Raw genomic sequence first — 25,254 nt, 5'->3', positions numbered from 1 at the left:
GTATGCCATAGTTCTACAAATAAATTCTTAAAATACATTATAACCAGTTTTTCAAATGGGAAACTTCATTGAGTCTCAAACTCTTTGGAAAAAATATTTTGAGACATTACTTACCACAAACAGAAAAGGTTTTGCTAATTTCCATGGTACATCTGCCCATGGTTGGGTGTTGCTAATTTCAGCTAAACGGAGTTAAACTTTTGTCAATAATTGTGAATGCATTTATATGACCAGCTGCTTCATTTGCTTGTGAATGTACGCAAGTTTAACCACTAGGTATGTCATGGCTTTCTACTGGTTATCTTCTTACATATGTTCGAGCGAGCTTTTCGAGCAAGATTTGTTCTGTACCTTTTTTAGGCTGGAAGCGTCATGCCGGTGTAATATGCGTTTTGGTACCCTAATGTTTAAGTGCTTGGGTACGTTTTTGCATAACCAAAAATATCATGCATTTGTGTACCCGAACCGAAATGCATAAGGTTGCCGAAACGCATATGACAATTTCCCTATGCAAATTGACAAGATAGCATGTTCCAGACAGAATTATGCCTCACATACATCTTCTAGATATCTGGGTATGGTTTATGAAGCATAGTGCAAGAAAACATGAATATTTGAATAAGATAAACTTCCAATGCTAGAGTAAGAATTTAGCACCGAAAGGCGTTGAATCAGAGAGGGTAGTATTTTTATTATGAGACGAGAGAGGACCTTCGAGGGCACTCATTTCCTCTATACTCTTTCTATACATTTAGAGAACAGACTGAATGCAATATGATGAAATTAAATTAAAGAAATCAAACGGAATCATGAAATCTGTCAATCCCTTTTTCCAGCGTTTTGACTGTGAACACCTCTGTTCAATTTTCCTGCCCACTGCAATTTATTTCATTTTTAATGTCTTTTGATAAGTTAATTGCGCACGTATCAACAATCAACAATGTCAAGAGTGGGTTTTTAACATTGCCATTTGGTTTCGATTCATAAAGCAATATTCAATGCTTAGAGAACCTATTCATTTCGTACTTTTTTTGGAGAAAAAGGTATCTATTAAGGAAACTGACACCACGATCAATTCAGATATCGTGCGGATTACGAGAAAGAGGAAGGGAATGAGCGGAAGTTATTTGCATAAATATGGCCAGGTACATGGTGTGTGATTTCATAGGTTAAGATATTCGTAAACAACTTTGGCCATGCGGGGTTTTAAATGTTTTCTTCAAGATTTGTGAATCCTGCTTGAGTTGTTTGCGTGTTTTCTTGCCAGGCGCCGTATAAAGTGTAAACATTGGAAGGATTCTTCGCTTGCTCAGCAGTCGTTGCGAGGCAACACTTGCCTTTAACGGCCTAAGGACGGCGAAAATGTTAATAAAAATTGGTGGAAGAAAGAGATTATAGTACTCAGGGTTCACATAACACAGTGTCATTGAAATTTAATGTATGAAATCCGAGAACTTGATATGTTATAATGCAATGTACAATTAAACATGTTTCAGTATGAACACAGATGGACCATTTATATCAAAGACATTTGGATCAGTTTCCCCAAGGAGGCGAAGGGAAGTTGTTTCAACAGTTGACAACAGACCAAGAGCTCCACCTGAACCAGATGAAAATCGAAACAGTGGATTAAAAAGGTAAAGATCGAAAAATGATAAACTCTTTCTCATAAAAATTCATAACGTCTTAAAAAGCAAATAATCAATCTTCGTTTGTGTTGCATGGTCTGACGAAATTTGGCGCGTTTTAGTAATTGGTCAACCACATAACCTATGGCAATAGAAAGTAGAAATCAGAGTCCATTTGTACTGATCTGTGATACTCAATGCTCAAATCAGTACTTTGTAGGAAGCGTTTTATTTGCCACGTTCTAGCGGAGGTCGGCGAAACATGCGAGAAGAAAAATCAACAGTAGTATTTGAAAGTGATCCCTCGAATTTGTCTTTATTTAGCCAATGTACATCGGATACAACCAATATTCATTTAGCCAATGTACATTATGTTGTTCATAACCTTTATTATTGTGCCTTTACACTTGCACTCAGGCAAGATCAGGTGTTAACAAGTTGCAGGTATTTTACATTGTCTAGAATTTCCAGAATACAACACCCATCGGATTAGGTCATGAATAATACATATGACCTTTTAACACGTATTAGGCAGCAAATATTTTCCAAGACCTCTTTTGTCGTTTACCTTTGCCTTAAGCTTTAATTTTGATCTGTACCCAAAGAAATAGAAAATTTAAAATCACTGAGATGAGCAAAAACCATGGAAACTGATCAGCCTAAAAGCCAGAACATACAAGGATTGATATAATCAAAGATTCTCAAATGGTTATTTGCCATCTAAATTGAAATCTCTAGCAAACTATCAGTTTTGTTGACCAAGAAAAGCTTAAGCTTCATACATAAAGTAAAGTACAGATTGAATGAAGAAACGTGGAGACGGAAACACTATCTGTCATAAGTACAGGGAACAAGACCAACAAGATACTAATTCTTACATCATAATTAATTTTAAATTTTCCAAACCCTTTTTTTATAGCAGAATAGGGCTGTTCAATTTTTATTTCTTGTTTTTGAGTTGGCTTTAAAACAAACAATTCACAAAGATGCATTAAATTTTTTTGACCCATGATGACCCCAACATGTCAATTTTTACCCTAAATGCCCAGGGGGTCACTTGAAATTTTTAATTACAGAGGTGGGTCCATCTGATAGTCATAGGTAAGACTCTTTTTGCGATCTGGTGCCTTATCTAACGACACATCCTTTTGATACCCATAGGTTCAACCATTTCATAACAAAATGAGGAACATGAATGTTAATAGAGTAAATGTTTTCCATCAGATGCTATGCTAAAGCAAATGCATCATTTGGATCTGCCTACAATTGTCTCTATTCTAAGATATGATGTCATGAAATAGATGTGTTAATTACAATGACTAGTTTTTTCTCATGCTCTACAACAATATTTTGATAATTTTGGGTATAATATCAAAACTCTTTTGCTGTAAAATTTTTTTTCATTGGTCAATAATCTTTTTAATTTGTTAAGCTATGAAGATTTTTCAGTGTTTGCCTAATTTAAAGGAAAGTAGAGAGAATAGAAGTGGAAGAATAAAAAAATTTATCACTTGAATCTCAAATGTATAATATGGTTTAGCAGTGGCTAGATATATTTTTAATAAATTGATTCGCAATATGATTTATTTGGGATTCTTGTATGCCAGTATTTTTTTCCAGATTGATCTTGCAGCCAATATTTTTTTCCAGATTGAAATCTCGCAGTTGGAGTTCTGTCAGAAGATGGGAAAAAGAAAACGAATTATTATTTGCTATGATAGAGGATGAATCTGAATGGTTGGCTGAATTATTTCCAGAAGAAATCATTGCTCCCGAGTTCTTTTTCTTTGCCCTGGAGGATGGTGTACTTTTATGTAAATTAGCAAAGTTAATCCAGCAGCATGCTGATGGATATGGTAAAAAGCATGGGATTGAAATTCCTAAGTATGACATCAAGTTTCATCCAAGGAGTAAAACTAGAGGCCAAATTGGTCAGTTCAGAGCAAGAGAGAATGTAACTGAGTTTTTGTCTTGGTGTAGAAAACATCATGTGCCTGAAGTTATTTTATTTGAATCTAATGATGTTGTACAAACTGAAGAGCTACGTGAAGGTGCCAGAGAGGTTGTAATTTGTTTAATGGAAGTTGCAAGGCGGTCTTTGAAGTATGGAGTTAAACCTCCTAAGCTTATTTTATTGGAAAAAGAAATTGAGGAGGAGGAGAAGAAAAATGGTTATGAAAGGCAAAACTCGACTGATTCAGGTGTAGATACAGAAAATGATATTAACTTGCATAATAGGAATGATAAATCTGCTAGAATTAACAGTGAGACAGGGACTGATGGCTTAGGAGAAAACAAAATTATATCTGACAACCATGGAAAAATGAATGATAAGCCAAAGGATATTGTTCAGCCAATGTCGGACGAAAAAGAATTTATACCAAACTCAGTACCCGAGCTCATTGCTAATACAGACAATGGGAATGATCAGACAGACAGTGTAATGAAACCACAGTCAGACTTGGATAGAAAGGTATGGGTTTTGGTCATGTTTAAAACCTTTTCTTTAAAAAGCATTAATGAGTATTTTGTCTTACTTAACTCTGACCTGTGCAGGAGCCATGTAATGCATGGGATGAGCTTATTGTGTTACTAAAGGGTCTCAATGACATATTCTTAAGCCCTGCTAGGGATCGTTCCCAAATGGTTAACACAGTGACGTGTTTCACTACAATAGTGTTTAATGAAATTTAGATACATATTTTATACATGTATATGCACAATTTTTTTTAAGTTGATTAGCAAATTTATAGCTGCCCATTCTAATCTTCTAGTTATTTAAGATGGACAGGTGCACCAGCATGCAAGCCAATATTATATTGCAGATCAAATTGGTGCAATGTATAGTTTACAATTTTAATGTGCCTCCTTCAGTGTTGTTAATGGTCAAACCCTTCATTGTTTTTCTGCAAGGAATGGCATTTAATTGATCTATTTTGATCAATAATAGTTCACAAATAGCAGCATAGGAACTGGAAAGGGCCTAGGGGCACTAACTCCCCTTTTTCCAGCAGTAGTTTCCCCCTTTTTCCAATGAAAAGTTTTTATCTGAAGAGTGTTGTATTTTGCATGTTCTCGTATAATGTAAAGTTTGTCCCGTTTTGTTGAATCCCTTCCACTTTTAAACTTGCTCTTTAACCCGCAAAGATTCAGACTATAGGTAGAAATATCTGTTTGAGCATTTGGTATCTTGTTTCGAAGTTTGGCGATTCCGGGTAAAACTCTGGAGAATTGTTCATCAAGGAGGGATATTTTTAGCTAAGTTATCACATCTGCAGGCAAATTCCATCAGTGCCATTCTCACAGTATTTAAGGTCATGTTCTCTGGAGGTTAAATAAAAAGCAACTAATTTTGATCGTTGTAACAATCCTCTTTCCAGCACTTTCTCTCGTCTTAAGAAATGCTGGTTGCTCTCCAAGAGATCTCTAGTGAAACAAGTTATTTTGAGGGTTTAATCTCTTACATTAAACAAGAGGTCATGGTGAAGTATATTGATGTTAGTAGGAATCTTTAGTTTGCATAAAGTTAATTGAAATTAATACACAAACATTGCACTGTCTACTGGTCAAATGATTTCAAAAGAATTTCAAATATTTTTTCTTTCTTTCCTGATACCTGGGATGAAATCAGCTGATATGTCAACTTTCTGAAATGTAATTTACAAATGTTAGTCTTAGGCCAAACATAACAAAGATCTATTGATTTTTTCATGATCTTCGCTTTGTGCTTTGCTCTCTGGTTTGTTTTCGGACATTTGAATACATAAATGTGTGCGGTAGAGTCGTTTGTAAACATTTTGTCAATTGTGAAATCATGCTGGATACAAAACTCAAATGACCATTCTTTTATTGTTTACAAAATTTCAAAAGAACCAATTTCCTGATTTACACCGTTTGATAAACTGTCTTTCGTCTGTCTCATCTCTCTGTCGCTGTTATGCCTCTGTTTAACTCATTCGTCTCCCATTGAACTGTTGATAAGCGAAAGTGATGCGACGTGCTACCTGCTTTATGCGGTTGACAAAGAGTTTGATTGAAGAAGAAATATAGAATGATGATTGGCTTAGTTGTGACGACTGTAAAGTTCGATTTAGTTAAAAAGAAGAGACTTGAATAATTGATAAAATGCATAATAAAAAAGGAATGTGAAGTAAAAGAAGACACGATAAAGAACGCAAAGGGTTGCTCTAAAATGTGCTGGCAGGATCTGATAAACATATGTCCCCTTCGCCATCTTAAGAACAATAATTCGATATAACTGGTTATGTTTTCCTTGTATCTTAAAGATCTTTGCATGTAAATGAGTTTTTATAAGAAACTAAGCTCAGGATGAAAACTAGGTTTCTTAAAAATATCAATTGCTAACGAGTTACTTTATAGAATCACAAAAACGCGACATAACGTAAAACAGAGCACATAATCAGTCGGAATGAGCAGTCGGTCCTTCCATTATCTATTTCCAGAAATATTTATCTATCTTAAAAAAGAATAGTTTCCATACCTTTTGAGCAGGTTTCTTTAAATAAGAGTAAGCTATTCTTTTTAACTATGATGTATTATAACATTTGAGTCCATTTCCATTTGTTCTTTTGTCTATTATTATGACATTTTGTATTATAACATTTCTGTCATATTCTCCGTAAATCTCTTCTTCCGTCTCTTTTCTTTTCTCCTGGTCGTATTTCTTTTACATCTGTCTTTGCATGTTCTGCTTTTTGTCCGTACTGTTTCCGCCCTTGCCTTGACCTACCCCTGCCCTGACCTACTTCCTTCCTCTTTTTTATTTGCCTTCTTTTCTTCAATGCATACCTTTTTCTTTACTCCTCATCATTTTCTCATGTCTCTCATTTCTTATTTCAATTCCTTCTATTTCTTCTTTTCGTCCGTTTTCTTATTCTTCATTTTCTTACCCTTCTTTGTTACCCTTTTTTAACTCGCTTTTCCTTTCATTTTTTCCATTTTCTCTTCTAGTATCCCTCCTTGTTTTATTCATCGCTTTCCTTGTCTTATTCATTTGGTTTCCTCTTCTGTTCTTTTCATTCTTCTTCCCATTTTTTATTTAATTTTCCTTCTTTTTCTCCTTTCATGATCCTCTCTTCTTTTCTCTTTTCATCAATTTTTCGCATTTTGTTGGCAATGCCGTACAATTTCGAATATTTGTTTTTTTCATGCATTATTTTGTTTTATGTTTAGGTTTTCAACTTAATTCAAGAATATTCAGTTGGTAAAATATTAAGGCTGAAAGAAGGAAAGTACATTATTCTTGGTAGAGTCATGTTTGTACGGGTAAGCTTTTTACAATTGTATTTTCTGTGATTTACAGTGTCCAAAGTTTACTGAATTGAAATGAGGGTATCTTTAATTTTTTTCTTTAAAAACGCCAACTAAAAACAAGACAGTTAGCTTGTCATACCATCTGGCTCAGTTTTAGTGGACATTAGAATTGCCATTGGATTTTCTACCCTTGAAAAGAGCAGAACATAACATCGATAAAACACATGTAATCGCTGCAACCCGTAGCAATGATGTCTAGTTGCTAATGCCATTGCATAGAGTTTATTGATTTATAGCATTGAATCTGCCCAATAGCGAGATCAGCTCAAGTAAATTCTGAGTTTTTCGAGTAAATATTTTCATTAACTGGAATTACAAATGGCTTTGTTTTTTCTGCCCACTCTCACTATGTGAATTCTGAATTTTGTTTAATCTTTTTACCGTATTTATTGTCGTCTGAATGTTTAACAGATGTGTAAGATTCTGTTATGATGTATATGAATTCCTAGTATACTCTTAGTTCTTAGCTGTATGTGAATTCGGAGTGTCGATAATCATTTATTGGTCGTTTCTCCAGCTTTATAAAAGCAAATTTTGCACTATTATTGGCATATTTTTATTTGTTCATATCAATATGTATCTTTCTTATCTTCTTCCATAAACACCCCTTTTTCGATCAGGACTCCACGTTGAAAAATATGGTGTTGGCTCTTAATGAAGACTAGCAATGGCAACCCATTGCCACCAGCAAGATGATTTTTTATTATAGAATAAAAGGCCTTTCCAGCCAAAAAAATTTTTTTTTATTGATTAAAAAGTTAGCATCTGTGCATGTATTATGGCAAAGTCGTTGTTTTTGCAAAATTCCAATTAGTTCAGAAGTTATAAGGCTTTAAAGTTGCATCTTTCCGAGAGAAAAACGACAAAAGCCGAATCAGTTTAGTGACATTCTGACGTCACAATGTGCGGCTCTCATTCGCCATGAATTTCTTATATCTTCCACCGAAACGTGAAAGAGTCATGGTCAGGCGTTGATAACTGCATCTAAAATAGGATCGAAAAATATTGTCTGCGGGTCAGAATGTGTCCATGCTGTATCACGACTTTGTTTTGATCACCTGTGTAGGCCCACAAAGCTATGGCTTCCTGTTCCAGCTCTTCCCTCGCGTATAATTAATCGAAACTGACAATTCAGTTGTTTTCCAGAAACGATGAACAACTAAAGGCTTCAGATTTGGTGTCTGAAATGCTCAAACTAAAAGCCGGTGGAACAGAACTGGTTACAGATGAAGGGTACCATCACCTGCAGTGTTCAATTTGCGAATCGCCGTCGTTCGATTCGGTTTGAGGCGAGACTAACGAAATGCACAGTGACGTCAAAATTGCGTCACAGTGTCACCAAACCGAAAAAATTTTATCGGTTAATTCAATTCAAGTATCGAAATGCAAGAGCTTATATCTCACAAACTGTAAAAAATATCAAAAAACAAATAACGAGTTCGTAATCAGCAGATTCAACTCCTTTAGATTAGCCGATAAAATGCAAGTGCAAAATTTGGCTGGAGAGGCCCTTTTAAGAGGAAAACGTTGATCATTATTTTGTCCATGTTTTAGATGCTGAATGATCATGTATTGGTAAGAATTGGCGGTGGTTGGGATGGTCTTGAACACTACTTAATGACACACGTCAAAACAGGTTAGACCAATCATTATATGTCTTCTCGTGCTATTAGAATGGGATCGCGCTGCTATTAGAATGGGATCGCACTGCGGCGGTAATCGCGACTACTAAATGGGTATTTTGGGTTATTTTGGGGGTATTTTCGGTTCTTTGTCTATGCCATCACCTATCTTTATTTAACAGAGAATGCATGTTAAGTTTTTAGGTATCACGGTAAACCTCATTTTAATTAACGAGGGGTTTTATTAACGTTAATTAGGTTCCATTACTACGCACTCCCACTTTGTGCTCTTGAATCGACCCAAGATCCTGGACCAGGTTTTTCAGGTGTTGACTCATGATATCAAGACCCGGTTTAAATAACTTTTGATTCCCAAAGGCAGACGTTGACTCCTATCTGGAAGTATATAAGACTGAATAAATTTCCCTCAATATTTGTGCTAGAAACTCTAGCAAAAAAGTAAGATGCATGGTCCTAAGAATAATTGATCAGTTTCAATCACAAGAGTGAAGGTGGTTCTCTCTCATCATTTGGGAAACTTATTTTTGGGCTTCTGGTACACGACCGGCAATAAATTAAAACCCCACCCGTTTTAGGGGTTGAGAAGAAGAACCAATGACTTTTTTCTGCCAACTAGCAGAAGAAGGTAATTTGGCCATTAACCAATGCGTTAAGAAAAGAAATAGAAAGTTTGTATTTTGTGGGTGGGGTTGCAAAATCATGCTCTTAACAATACAATTTCAGGTCGTCTTGCAATGTGTGAGGATAAAAATATACCAACATGAAGTTTTTACACTCGAGGCCAATGCACACTTCCACGGTTGTTGCTTTGTCCTTATTAAAAACACATTGTGATGCACACTCGAGTGTTGCTGATATGAGGGTTGTAAAGTCTAGGCCGTTGTACAAAAACATCAATTTTGTGAGAGTATATGTTATAATTCATGTAAGCCAATATGCGTATTCTACCACACCACTAAGCAACTCCTGTAAGCAACTAACTACCCCGAGGTCATGTGCTGAACCATTTTTAAAAAGGCCTGTGAACGCGTTGGTCGACGGGAGAAAAGACTGGACACCACCATATTCCCAGGACTCGATCGTTTCAACAATGAGCACAAACTCCACAACCGGACTATCCATGCCAAAAAACCAAAGCTCAGGGGAACCAAAAATTTGAACCCTGTCACGTATTAAACATGCTTGAATTTCATTGTATCAATCTTTGAAATTATGTTTCCAGTATTCTTATTAGAAGGCATGCAAGGGTTTGTCATCGGAGGCCATAACATGAACAACTTGCGTTATGCGGATGACACAGTGCTTATTTCTGAGTCCGCAGAGAAGTTACAGGAACTATTTGAAAAAGTAGTTAAAAAGAGTGGAAAGAATGGTTTGACGATAAATTGCAATAGGACAGAATGTATGGTAATAAGCAAAAAGACACTAAAGCCAAAGTTTACGTTAGAGATAGAAGAAAATAGTATCAGACAGGCTGACAAATTTAACTACCTAGGAAGTATTATAACGAATGATGAAAAATGATTCGGAAACGAATAATTCGGAAATTAAAAAAAGGAATGGCAAAATATACCTTTCAGAAAATGGGAAAGGTACTGAAAGACAGAAGGATGTCTATGGAGACTAAGCTAAGAGTGCTGGATTGCTATGTATACCCCATCCTTACATACGGCAGTGAGTGTTGGACAATTTCAAAGCAGACAGAAGGAAGACTGGAAGCCGTAGAAATATGGTTCCTAAGGCGAATGTTTAAAATATCTTGGACAGGTCACGTTACAAATGAGGAAGTATTGAGAAGAGCAGAGAGAGAAAGAAACTTAATAAAAACAACCAGGAAAAGACAGCTGGAGTTCTTTGGGCACATAATGCAAAAGGAAGGTCTAGAAAACTTGACATTAACAGGAAGAATCGAAGGAAAACGGGTCAGGGGCAGACAGCGGATGACCTATTTGAGAAGTGTAAGCAAATGGATGGCAGATGTGCCCAAAAAACAAGGGATAGAAAGTTATGGAAAAACGTTATCGCCTACGTCCTCACAGGACATGGTAGAGCAAAGGTTTTATTAATGTCTCTTTGTTTTTTGGCCTTGTTCGTGTTTAGGCTAATGTTTGTATCTACTTCATTCATTTTGCTTTCTGGAACTTTTCCGCTACTTAAATCTCTTTTTTGAATCTTGTCAAAAACAGACAATAGTAAAACGTATTATGACCTCACCCAGCCTTGAAAAAACAGATATTTTAGCAAAATACAGAGGCCAACAGATTAAGATTTCTCGCATTCAATAACTGGTGGCAGAGATTGGCAATTTAAAATTCAAATGTTTATGGTGATTTTTTGTAATGTAGCTTATGTTGTAATATGTTTCAGAAGATATCCCAAGTTTCATTAAAGACCTAGAAAATGAGCTACCTGAAATTTCATGGGGTAAATGTTGGAATTAGCGAAATTGTGATAAAATATCGTTGAGTAAATTGACATGAGATTTTTGCTTTCAAATTGAATGCAACGAAAATTGCTTTAAATGACTTAGATTTGTCTTGTGGCAAAAGATTTTGAAGGGTCCTGATTTCCGACATGACGATAAATAGCTATGAGTGATTCTTAAATATATCTAGAAGCATTCGGAAAATTTAGATATCGGACCTTGTACTTTTTTGAAAATCTTGGATAGTCTCTTCTGTTTGTCCGTTTATTCCTTATAACAAACCGTTAATCAGATTCAAAACGAAAATCAATTTAATCCGCTATATAGAATAGGATTTGCTTTGTCTCTGGATGACCCAGGGCAGCAAATGAATCTGATTAGAGTGCAATTTGATTGTAGTGTTTGGTTTCATGTGATCTTCCCACTTTGATGCGAAGAGGGGACGTTTGTTATGGCCGTGATGAAATGGTGTGTTTGAGAAACATTTACCGTAAAATCCTCTCGTGAAAGGCCCGAACAGAGATGCCAGGACAAGATCTCTATTAGAAACTTTTTTGGTGTCCAGTCCGGGCTGTCGACCCTCATCAACTGTTTTATGTTTAAATTGTTTTGAAATATGCACAAAAAACCTATCATTTCTTAAGCTTCCTTTAATCGGCGTATTGCCCATTTTTATTTCTGTACTAAACGTGACGTGTAGGCCTTGATTTGGTTTATTTGTAATACAAATGTCCTCTTTTGTGGGTGGTTACATTCTTTGTAATGAATCTCAGATTTGGTTCTCGACTTGCATTGAACATTATTAGCCTTGATAATAATGTAAAATGACAAAACAGCAATAGTTTTTTATTTTCTTCTATGTATCGTGCTAAAAGACGTTTTGGTTTTCATAGCAAATCGTGACACATAGCCTTTCTAGAGAAGTTGAATTCCTTTTCGGTTACGTGTACTGGAAAATATTCCTGGAAAGCCTAAAGCCAGTCGCTATTGTTATGTTAATTTTTTGGTCAACGCAGCAATAAGCCTACCTTCCATGTTTTTTTCTAATTGTGAGGTTTATGCAGGTGCAAAACAGTCGTCACACGCTCAAAATTCTCATGAGACTGCAACTCGTTCTCTTTCTCATGCTCTGCGTCAACCTGTCAAGGTATCTTGCACCACAGTAATGATCATTAGAGACACACTGGTTTGAGGTAGGCCACAGTGAATAAACTGCTACTAGTAACTTTTGGACTCATTTCGCCTTTGGTTTATTAGATTTCGAGAGATATAGATTTTTAGACGCTGAAGTTCGAGAACTATTATTTGGAATCTTGGATTCATATTCTAGCCAGGTGTTTTCTGCAATGACTTCGAGAGCATCAAATAAACTCCCCGTCAATGTTTTTTTTGTTTCCCTTGACCTTGCTTTCTGTTGTTTTTTTAAGATAGGCCAAAAATAACTGGCTTGAGGCACTTTTACATTTCCTTGAACTGAAGCTTTATCTTTCGCATGTGTTAAATTATTAAAATCGCAGCAACCTCGAAGACTGCAGTTATTAGTTATTTCAATCTCGGACATCTTGCAGGTGCTTTTGTTGTGTTTTCCAACATTTTTGTTTGGCAATATATAACTCATTGTTAAGTTTGCCACATTAGGTCTAGCTTATTTGCTAATATAGCTACTTTGTTGTAGAAATTGGGCATTTATGTTGACATAAAGGCTTTTTCATTCACCGGCCTGGACATGTTATCTATGCCTCTCGGGTTGGGCGCTATATCTTTCTTCTTTTGAGACTAGCAAAATCTTGCTACTGAAGACTACTCACTGCCAAGATTTGATTTTTGTGACAAGTCTTTGCATACTTATATATCTTCTGTTTGTTTAAGATGAACCTCCTGCATTTAGCCTTTCTCGTCGCCTTGAGCAACCAGATACAAGTAGTTTTTATATGTGCAGATAGAACTGAAAGACTACAAACTAAATTGCATGTTTTTGTTTTGAATGACCCGTTAAATCTTTGTAAAGTCTCCCCTTCTGGCAACGATTCTCCCTCCTTGGTCTCGATATTCTAGATCTAAGAACAAAGAAGGGCGGAGATGCTTTTTGTATATGATAATTGACACAATTAAAAATGTTAACAGAGCGTGAAATGTGAAGGACACGCCTTTGAAAATATCACCTAATGAGTACAGGCCAGTGCCTGCAAAAGTAACTCTTATACATTTGGAGCAATAGTTAGTTTACTTTTCGAAACTGTGACATAGGTTGTGCTTCTGATGTGATATATGAATATATATAAATATATATATGCATTCTCTATTCTGACTCTACAGTGCTTGATGCACAGAAGTACAGAACAACTGATAGTTATAGCAACTACATGAGTCTGTAATGGTTTCTCATCTCATGTATACCTCAATCATTACGTGCACACTTTTTTGTAAGAATACCTATTTTTCCCGAGCTTCATTATCCTTACATTTTTTTATTTTGAGTCTAATATTATTCTTAATTAATTTTAGGCGACACTGTAACTGAGAGTAACAAAAATTTCTTGATAAAGCTTGAGCCTCGGACTATTCCTTAAAAAAGTTCAACAATTTTGGGCCTTGCTATTGAAAATTTGTATCATCTTATGTGTCGCCTCATGTAGTACCTAAGTATTTATGCATGGAATAATATTTAGTTCATAAACATCACCTGAGGGGTGATTAACGAGCAAACCAGGCTTGTACAAACGTTTTCTCCTTACTCTCGACATAAATATATATTGTTATTTGAAGACCCTGGAAATTACTAAAAACTCAAAACGATCAATATGACGATGCTTCTATAGAGGGCCAAATTATTTTCCTTCTCTTTAAATCCCTGCTTTTCCGCTAAGAAATATTGCAATTCTGTTGTTTCATGGAAAATTTGATCCCTCCTTGTTTTAATTTTAAGCGATGCCTTTCCACAAAACCATTCTAGCTTTACGTTCCATGGACCGAGGAGCATATTACGGATTGAAGGGACTAAGAATGTATTTCTTTTGGGGGGGGGCTAAACATGGTAAAAATCCAGGAGAAAGGCAATTTTTATATGGTTTTGAGTACATTTTGAAAATTAAAGATGGGTAAGCAACATTCCATATTAACGTCATTAGAGAAGATCGAATGGGCATCAATTTAGGTATAACAACCATGTATGATTTGGCGTTGGATTGGATGTGGATTGCTGTTGGCCTATGTTCTTTGCTCATGTCCAAACATTAGAAGGATAGAGAAGCTATCGATGAGCCACTGTTGATGAAGTGGTTTCTTGCAGTTTTTTCAGTACTACTGTTGGCCTTTTTTTGAATTTAGGTGGAAAAATGGACTGTATCTGTTTATGTATTTGGAACTGTATTGTAGAAAAAGGGACTGTATTTGTCTTGTTTATGACGTCGACAAATGCTTTTATCACCTTGCTACCCCTAAAAACTGTGTCTATATTTCCATTTCAATTGCAGCTAACCCCTAACCATATACTATTTAAAGGCAGCTAGTGGCTGTTTCAAAACAGCACTTTCTGGATCCAATAGATAGATTTCCACATTGAATGATTTATTGATGAACCCAATTTGTTTTGAGACTACTTCGAGATGAAAAACACGCATTAGCAGATGGCTGCGTTATCGTTCTTGTTTCGACTGGTGCGTGCTGAAGCATCCCCAGTATTTTTTTTATATATATTGAATTTTAACACGATATTCCATCAGTATAAAATTGAAATCTAAAAAATAAAGTATATCATAATTGATAATGAAAAAACACATTTTAAAAATTACTGGGCAATCAATTAGTGTTTACTGGGCAGTCATCATGGCCAATCATCAGCAATCCCCAATCACTATCATGATATCACCCATCATTGTTATTATCATCATCACCAATCAACATCAATCATTATCGCCATTCATTATTACCAATCATCATCCGCAATCATCATCCCTTTCATTACATCACCCATCATAATTATCACCATCGCCATTCATCGTCGGATTGCCGGTCATATCAACAGTCCTCATCGGCTCGGCAGTCATCATCGCCAGTCATCAACGGAGATGATCGTCGCTAATCATCACGGCCAATCATCATGACTTATCACCATCACCAATCACCAATCACCAATCACTATCATTATATCGCCCATCATTACAAGTATAATCATCGCTTTAATCATCATTAGCTATCATCATGATCACCAATCATTGTTAATAATTTGAGTATCTCTCTTGATATTGCTGTTTACATTTCCTTTTGGAAGTTCTTTATGCTTAGCATGCCTTTTTGATAAACAATAAATCATACAAATAAACTGGCTAATACTAAGGGTTTTGTGAATCTAGTATGATGATGTAATCAGTTTCCCAGATTAAACCTTGAGACAATTAGGCACACTTTCACACCCTGTCTTCTGTTTTTAGGATATAATATTTCCTTTTCAATGAGCGTTTTACCGATATCTCTAAGAATTATCCTCCTTTAATCCTAAGCATTAGAACCATACACAAAAACCTGCTTCTTTATCCTTCGAAATAGCATTAGTTGTGACAGACTCGAACCTGCCAGCGGCCCTATCCCTCACTTTTGTTTAGCGACCTGACCAGTAGATTTGCAGCATGGACAATAAGTTCTATCTTCTGTTTTAATTTGCATTTTAATAAAGTATTTGTCAAGCCTGAGCCAGCTGCTCGTCCAGAATTTGGAATAATTCTGCCGTGGTTTCTCATTGGTGAAATCTGCTATCATTGTAAGATTTTAGACAACACGCTGTTGTGAATTTAGGGAGTTGCCTATTCAATGACGCTATCCGTTGATATCAGACTGTAATGGCCTAGAAGTCGATCAATCTTCTTCGAAAGCTAGCCGCATTCTTCTCTGCCACAGGACTCTTCACCACAGATAACTCCGCAAAAGGCATTCCATCGCTTGAGGTATCATTCACTGCTATTAACTAGTTAACGTCATTCTACACGGACAGATGATTAATGCCTTTCATTTGTCGTATGACTAAACAGATAAATTCTATTTGCAGTTGTTAGAGTCTCTGTTTGCATTTGTATGATAAATTAGCCTTCAAGATCCAGCATTTCTGTATAGAAAAATGGTCTTTATCAATACATTCTCAACCACATGGGTGTTGGCTGTATAAGCAGCAAGCCCTTTCGATAATATTCCAACGCAGTTCTCAGAGCTAAATCACTATCTTTAATGAATTACTTCTTTGCCGCTTAGTTGTTTTGGTAATGAAATGTTTTTATTTATTAACTGACATTATTTGAGTTATTTTTCGTGTCATCTTGGCCACTTAAACCTGTTTATAATATTTTGATTAAGTAATTTCAATTTTTTTACTACTAGCAAGGCAAGCCACACTTTAAGATATTTCTCGGCTTCAGTTAGACGTCCACTTTCAGGAGAAATGGAGTTACGGCCTCTCCAAGTATTCGGGACTTCATTAAGTCGTGCTGTTCACCGGGAGCATTTTCTTAGCATAATGGACAGTGAAACAATTCAGCAACTGTGAAACTGTCCTGTAGCAAGCAATTTTAGCAGAATATCTGTTCTGTTTTGACTAAATTAACATCGGTTTTGCAGATTGAGTCTTATGATTCAGAGTATTCTTATTGTCATGACCTTCCTGGCGACAAAGCAAACCATATTTCTGGGTCATCAAGTCCTACTTTTATACACTTTCAAAATCTAAACTTCCTTCTCTTTTTTTGCTTCATTAGCTTGAATGTAAGCTCCTTTCGAAGCTTCATTTATGCAGGCTTAAAACGCGGACTGAAAATCATGGTATTGTAATGAACTAGTTTAAGGCGTGTAGTTCAACGAACGTGCCTTACATGTGATTAAGAATGGTTGCACGCAGGTGAAAATAAACTTTAATCTAAAATCAGACGCTTGTTTGCAAATAGGTATGACCTCTGTGGATACCAATTGGATCCTCTATTAATATAATGTCCTGATTGAATTCAAGATGAATATACGAAATCTCTAGCTAAGATTCTTTGATGATATTTCTTTTTTATTCTTCTGCAGTGGTGAATCTTTGTTTTTATCTGTAGGCGCTATGCATAATGTGATTACAAATCCAGCTATGTATTTTTCGGTTAATTACAACATTGTGGGATTATGATATGTCCCCGCTACTTTTCATTGCATGTACAAACCTCTCTGCATCAGGTATCCTTGAGCATTTGTCTATTTAGATTTAGTTTGATATGATGAAATGTCACATTTCCGATCATGATCATTATCATCATCATAATCAACATTCGTTGGTCTTCATAGAGTTCCCAAGTGTACACCTTAACAATTCTGTTTTGAAGAATTTTTTAATTTAGACCATAACCTCACTTCAAAGAAACTTAAAGAACACCACGAATTACCTCGAAATACCAGCATTAGAAACTGTGATATTCCTCTCATCCGTTTGATTTGAGACATTTTCCAACGGGGGTTATGTTTTTTAGTCTAGTTCAAGTTATGAAGAAAGATCAAGTTACCGTGATTCAGTTCGGCGACAGCCGGGGCTTCAGTTCGGGGGCTCCTCAATTATAAGCATTAGTAAAATGAATTAGACAAAGCACAAAATGCTATTCAAGACGACAGTTATACAGTTTCCTCCTCTGTCCAAACGAACAGTTTCTTGTTGCTTGTAGCTGCAATTTCTTAAATTTCTAGCTTCTATTCTGTGTGTTCTTGTCGAAAATAAAAATGAACCATGCGATTATCTGATTTACTGATTTTGGCGCCAAAAACTGCGCATGTTACTCCTCCCTTGTAACAATTCTGGGGCCTTGGGGCGGAGCCGTTTGGAACCGTCTCAAGGTTCTCGTGTAAACGCAAGTATGAAATATTTGGAACCGTTCCATTTGGAACCGTTCCAAATAGCACCGTTCAATTTTCTCTCGTGTAAACAATGTCTCAACCAGCTTCACGGTAAAAAGCAACGAAAATATTTTTGCTGAAACCCTCTAAAGTTTGGGGGCGCCTGTTTTTCGAACTAAAGGTATCTTTAGTCTGTTACGCCACTAGAACAGTGCCAGTGCTTTTGTGGCTTTATCTTTATCAGTTTGCAACACATTTACTGTTTCTCGCATTTTGAGATATTCCATAATGCTCTTTCAGGCTATGAAATCAAACTTCAAAAATTCTAAACATTTATTTTTATGACGTCATTCCAAAATCAACGTCACCTTTCAATTACAACATCGATGACTGCCATTATTAATTATTATCACAATAATGAAAATTATAATAATGAACATCAAAATCGTAAACCACTGATAGTTGGATGGTTACACATTCTTAATTTTTTATTTTTCTACAGCCTTACCTGATAGCCAATGTATTGCATAACCTAGAGCTTTCTGTCGAAGTAAATATCAGCAAGATGTTTCTCCTGCCAGAAAAAGATAGCAGTTTTGATGCAAAAATTGTACATTAAGTGCTGATGCCTCATTCATATTTGTAATTGATGGTTGTGAATATGCTGTTGGAGTTCTTCATACACAAAACCCTTGTGTCTAGAGTTGTCAAATTGTTGCACAATTCAAAACAATGTTGCATGCTTGCGATTTCTTTCTTTGTTCACTTTTCAGAGCAGCACATTCCTAAAAAATTTCAAAGAAACTAAAACAGAAGGACATACAATATTAGATCAGCGATTCAAACTCAGTTTTATGCAAATTTACAATTATGCAAACAAATTTTCGACGATATGTGGCCACCCGAGGTAATTCAACGTGCCAATCCATACAACAATGTTGTACCAAATGTTGAACCGTTTAGCCAGGGTTTAAGCCTGTATGATGTAATTATGTGGATCCAGTTCTCATTTTTTAGCTTTAAGCTCTTATGCATTCACTGTCACTTTATGGTAGTTAAAGGGAATCTGGGCGGTGGCTAAATGTGAGTGCTATTTACTGGATGTTGGAGCATCCAGTTTGATTATACTTCGATGTTCTGTTTCTTGTTTGTTGTCATTTATAGCTTATTATGTGTCTTACTGTCTACCTCATTATCGTTAAAACTGTATCAAATCTGCTCTTTGTTTGTGGAGTTAAAGCTTGAGTGTTATCGGATTTCGTTCCTGGAGATTCGACGTGCATGAAAGCTTTGCTTGAAACGCTAATAGCTTCTCTGAATGAATACACAGGAGAAGTCCTAAGCCTTGTGACCCACCAGCACCTATGAGTCATTTCTGGAAAACAGATTATAAATTCGTTTTGCAAGACAACTGCACGATCCATATTGCATATCACTCTAACTAGACTATATTTTGTAGTCGGGGGTTCAATTGTGTTAGGTGACCATCTTTAAGGGAAGGGATTTCCTCCCTGATTTTAGAGGCACAAAATACTGAAAATATCTCTTGCTTGTCGTCCATGTTTTAAAATCCTAAAAATCCATACCAGGCCTTGCCTAGCAATGGCATTCTGCTGGATCAATGTGAGGGAATGTACTGGGAAAGGGGGCGGAGTTATCTAAAATATCTAAATGTAAGTCAAAAATTGTTTGCTTACGATTGTCACTGTTTATAGTGTTCTCATGAAATCGAGTAATTGAAATTTATCTACGAGAATTACATGTGACCAAAATAAGAGGAATGGTTGAACAAAAGCGAATGCAAATTATCGTGGTTTGAAGTTTTGGCTTTCGCTTTAAGAGGGACAAAACGAGGCCCAAAAATGTAATTTAAATGGCTGGAAAAAATTTTCACAAAAGGAAGCAGTGCTTTTGGACCTTGATTTGAGGAAGTTTTCTGGATTAGTCGAAATGTAACCATGGAAACCTCGTGTTAGTCTGAAGTTTCTAGCAGAATAATTATGAATAATCCAAACATATCAGAGAATTGCAATGAAAATTTTTGTGGAGCATGACCAAAATCAGTTTACTGTGCTACAAACTATCTTATTATTTTCATTCTCATTAGGTTCACAGACGCAAAATCCGCCAGTTACTCCTGCAAACGACGTCAAAAGCTGTACACCGACCAGCCGTTCTCAAACGTCGCGTCACAAAAGGCCCCCTTCTCCAGGTTCGTACGACTTTTTCACTATCAAGCCATAGTTCTATAAATACCTGATAGGCAGTACATGATAAAGCTATGAAATGATATTCATTCTATTTGTCAAATTCCTATTTTGTTTCATATGTTTGTTAGGGTACCTCGGTGATTCTTTCAGGAGACCTCATGCATCAAAGTCCGCAGAATTGGTAAACTTTATTGGGCGTAAAAGCAATCGCTTGCTCGTGTAATTTCTGTTGAGAATATCACCTGCACAGCATTCAAGAACAGATACATTGTCTCATCGATAATGGCAGGGGTTTGTTCGGGCAATAGTAACACCTGTAAACATTTAAAAAAGCGGACGAGTTACTGTTTTCTTCCCCTTTTCTCCTTTTTTCAAATATCTGTATTTCAGTTTCAGTGACCCTGAACAATAAAAGACAATTCCTTGAAAAGCCTGCAATTTTTCTTTCTTGAGGAAAAAATTATCTCATTGTCACTTCGACCAGATACCTGTGCAATTTCCTGCGCAACTTCACTATTAATGGCCGTAACTAGCTTTCTTCATGACTTACTTCAAACACAATAGATCTTTGTGTTCACAAACTCATTCGTTTGAAAAGGTTTTGACAACCCCGTCGCTGCTTATACTTGCTTCTCTTCCTACTTTAATCACGTCATCCGGTAGAATCAAGAAAAATTGGCAATTGCATTGCAGACTGGAAACTCAGTGAAAAAGATCACCTCGCTTTTTGATTTCTCTTTTGGAAGTTTATTAAGTTTTCGCTTGTTGGCCAGGAAACGGATGAATATTTTTAATAAAGGCTGTGTTTCATAGCTTAAGCCTTATAACTTGAACTTTGCCACGCCCTCACAGCCCAACAGTAACTGGGCCCCTGGAAATCTTTCGCATACTTCCATTTCTCATCAATGTCAATACTTGGTTGTAAACAAATTTTCGTCAAAAAAGTTATAACTATATCTGAAGTAACAATAACAAAATTCACAAAATGGTGTTTCTGAAATATGTTACAGACTATAGTAACAAAAGATAGTTAACGTGCTATGTATCAAGTTAACTTAAAAAACTGGCTTGTGGCAGCCAAGCGTTCATAGCGACGTTGCTTTTTGATCCTTCGATGTCGGCTATCCCTATCACTGGAAACGGATGAATTAAGGCAGTGTTGCCATATGCATGGACCAGCTGTTCTGTGTTTTGATTGGTTTAGACAAAGTTACGTCACTTTCAGCCATGCTACTTGTATGGACGCACGGCTGGGTTTTTTAGTTCCATTGCGCGAAGCTCGAACTTTGGTTTTCACAAGATTAATTTTGAAAGATCCAGTGAAAGGACTATCCCTCGTTTAATATCTAATTTCTAAGTTTCTCTCGTTCAAATGGGCCTCGCAACGACGCTGATAGATAAATAACACGTTTTAATTGCAATACCTTGATACTCCCTCGACAGCATCTGGTGGTTTTTATTTTTTATTCAAAATGATAATATCAAGACGATTGGTATACACGGATTATAAGGCCTTGTCTGATTTCTTTAAATCATTATCGGAAAAAGGTTCACCGCACCTTGGAACGCCCGTTTTCATATTTGAAATTTAATTTCCGTGTTTGATTTGTTATAATCTTGCAATTCTCTTGATTTCGACTATAACAGCAGCAGAATTAGGTAGACTAGTTTTATACAATGTTTTGCTAATCCAATAATAGAAATATTTCGCATGGATATTTTATGCTAGGCTGTGTCGATAGTTAGCCGTCTTATTAATTATTTATTCTCATTTGAAAAATTAACTATCTTTGACTGCTAAACGGCCACTGCGATATTAGCAATTGGTTTTTTTCTTCTCGCTAAAGCCATGCATATATATTTCATTGCTTTCGAAATTAACACGTGGCTCTGCTGTGGTGAAAGGTTATGAGGAGTATGCAGGAAGCCGTCCCAGACCTATGGAATGGAATACCTAAACACTTGACGAGTAGAATGCATGAGAAGTGCAACCCAGTGTCGTAATAGCTTTGGGATAAATTATAATTTTCCGAAACCTTTATAGACATTTGCATCTTTTCTCGATTTTCAGCATAACACAAGGATATTTCAACTGAATTGCTAAATTCACTGGTTTTTCCTTTGAATTGTGAACCTCTCATATCTATTTTAGCAAAAGTTTCCTTGCCAATCTAGAGGCTTGCAAGATTCAAAAGTGACTTATTTTGTAGGAGGTCTTGGCCAAACCATCACTTTTGCATCGTCTTCATCTTTGACAGCTGCAGGAGTAGTTTCAGTAGTTTCTTCAGCTGTCCTAGCTTCTTCTGCTCTTGGTTTTTCCAAAACAGTGTTTTCTACATTTTCTTTTATTTGAAACATGAAGAACACTTTGGGTTTCAAAAGTTTGGGTTTCAACCCATCAAACCATAATCCAACCGGAATCAACCATAGTCAGACCGGACCAGGCTATCCTTTCAAAAGGTAAAACTTAGATACAAAAAAGACAACCACGTTTTTATTAACAAGATTATAACTGTTTCAACAAAGTGGCTGTTTAGCTCCCACCCCTCCTGACTCACTTTTATCTGCGCCTGTGGTACAGCCTCGCACCAATGTTACCGCAATGTCAGCGTTGAACTGGGAGGAATATATCTATGCTTACTTTTCAGGATTGTAGATCTGTCAAAATGACCATCACCATAAAACCACTCTTTTTTGTGAACGGCTAGTCGTCTTAAATGCCCACTCTCTAAAACAACTCCCACTCATGTGCCTATCGCCTTAAAAAACTCAAAAAATTTACACGATTACAGACCACCACCTGTCTCCAATCTTCAAAATCTTCAGCCATCACCTATCTGCAACGCCCATTGCCTTTTGACAAACAGTCGCGCTGAACCTTCACGTCCATTGGCCTTTAAAGACTGTTAATCCGTTCTTTGTGATCTCATACACAATACCTTTCGTGTTAAAGCCCAAACAGTCTTAGACACGGCCTCTTGTCCTAGACAACGCATTATACTAACTACAGTAAATTATATCTTTAACAACAGCAAACAAGTCATAAGCAAATCATTGTCTACCTTATTATAACGTCAACATTTTCGATCTCCATAAAACTATTTTTTTAGATATTTAGTGGATAGTTAGCTTTATCTCCTTAATTCAAGTATCCTTTATAGAAATGCAAAATAAACTTTTCGTATGACCAAAAAAGATTGATCAGAAAACCTTCTCTGTGCTAAAACTTACTTGGTAAAAATTCCCATTTAATTTATGCTTAGCCAGTCTTTGCTGTTCAACAGATAACGAGTTCCCTACACGTGAAAATGAAATATATTAGTTCTTTATCATTATCAATTCTCTTCGTATGAAGAATATTCAACGTTAAATGCCTTCAGTCACAGACCACCTCATTCATTATGTACCAATGACTACGAAAAGATAAAGCCAACGAACTGCCGATTGCATTTAGAGATTTCTGGTGCCTTTGCAAGAATTAACTTTTGGCATCTTGTTGAAACTTTAGCTAATGTTCAGAATAACTTTGAGAAGCGTGATAAAACAGATGATGATTAGGTTTAGGCAAAATGTGCGGTGTTGCTTGCACGTCAAGAAAGAACGCCTACACGCTCAGTCGGCTTCATCTTATTGATCCAATGTATATACCTCTCACTGGTATGGCAACGAATCACATTTGCAAGCTAATTTCGATTAATACCATTAAAAAAATCGAGACTAGAAAAATTGAGAATACTTATACGAAGATATTTCTATGAATAATTTAGATCATTTTCCTTAAGCATTCTTCTAAGACATTAGGTTGTTTTTCGAAGAGATGCCTTTGTGCTAGGACATTGCATTTAACACTAGAAATATTTATTCACCCCAGCGATTACCTTTTTTCGATCTTTGCCTAAACGTGGCAAACGTATACGAGGTAATTCTGATATCTGCATCATTTATTATTCATTTCTCGTGGCAGGAAGTTTTGCAAAACTGCTGTTGCGTTATGTACTGTTTACTCAAATCAGGCATTGCTTTCAAAAATTTCGCATTTTGTCTAACGGAAGCTGATAACTAAGTAAGATAAGCAATTTCCCAAATATTTCAGAAACTCGTTTTCATTTTTCTTGAAAATAGACAACTAGCAAAATATCAGAGAAATTAATTCTTGGTTGAAATTTCAATAGGAGAAATTTCAAATAGGTAAGATTTGATTACAATCCGCCAAACAATGTTTTTGATTTAGCCAAACATCTTTTCGTTTGGTCTACCACATATCAGTCTAAAATTTCTTTTTTCTGCATTTTAACTCAATATATTTTGCTGATATGTGTAACCTCAAATCACTTATTTAATAACTCTAGAAAACCGAGTACTGGTGCTTATTGTTCTTTCGTAAACACCAAGTGCGTTTGAATGATAAAACTTTCTTTTGAACCTGCATATTTTTTCATATTAGTAAAATATCATGGGCGGTAACAAAAGAAAGTTAAAATAATGGCTACATCGTTTAAATAATTCATTATCAATGTGTCATTTTTGAAGGGATAGGAAAGGTAAACACTTTACGCAAATATAATGTTGATTTTTTGGCTAAACCCCGTGCAACAATAAATTGATGTTGTATTGTATGTTTGACCTTGATTTCAGATTTACTTGAATGTAGCGATAAAAATAAACCATTTACGGTAGAAAAAATTGACTGAAAGATTTCTTGACGACGTTTTTATGCCTATACATTCTAATCATTCATTCGAAGATTGTTTGTCAGGTCTTGCCCAAACCTTTTTCATGTGGAAATATCTCTTTTCCCATTCAAATGCGTTAATTGCCTCAATTAGCAAATTTTCTTCTGTGATTCGCCCAACAAGATTTTGATTGCATGTATAGGAGACTTGACCAATTTTAGATCTGGCTTGAACTCAACACAATATTAAACATCTGGTGATGGCGAAAAACGTCAACTGATTCTCGTAGAGAGATGAAAAAGTCATCAAAGAAATCAATTTTTATAAAATGTAGTGACGTAATTTCTGTTCTAAGATTTATACAGTCGTAATTCTTTTGGGCTGGATTGACTGCTTAGTTGGCTATTTTAGAGGCTCTTCTTAACCTATTTCTTCATCCTTCTTCAAGTTCAATGATTTCATGTGGTGAACCTTTTCCGCTCTCACATTACCTTTCCT

General features: G+C 36.0%; 1 protein-coding gene across 1 annotated transcript in view; it reads left to right on the top strand.

The window, feature by feature from the left end:
* The first annotated feature begins 1,063 nt into the window (after nucleotides 1-1,063).
* Nucleotides 1,064-25,254, top strand: part of LOC135687579 (uncharacterized) — a 35,035-nt gene continuing 10,844 nt past the window's right edge. The window contains exons 1-5 of the mRNA XM_089114255.1: nucleotides 1,064-1,637; nucleotides 3,279-4,101; nucleotides 6,822-6,914; nucleotides 8,517-8,598; nucleotides 19,981-20,085. Coding sequence (XP_088970381.1) covers nucleotides 1,498-1,637; nucleotides 3,279-4,101; nucleotides 6,822-6,914; nucleotides 8,517-8,598; nucleotides 19,981-20,085 — 1,243 coding nt within the window. The 5' untranslated portion in view covers nucleotides 1,064-1,497. The remainder of the gene's footprint in view (nucleotides 1,638-3,278; nucleotides 4,102-6,821; nucleotides 6,915-8,516; nucleotides 8,599-19,980; nucleotides 20,086-25,254) is intronic.

The sequence above is a fragment of the Rhopilema esculentum genome, chromosome 20, assembly GCF_057945365.1.
Source record: "Rhopilema esculentum isolate cy_ngs chromosome 20, ASM5794536v1, whole genome shotgun sequence".
NCBI lineage: Eukaryota > Metazoa > Cnidaria > Scyphozoa > Rhizostomeae > Rhizostomatidae > Rhopilema > Rhopilema esculentum.
This window is presented reverse-complemented; position numbering and strand designations above follow the sequence as displayed.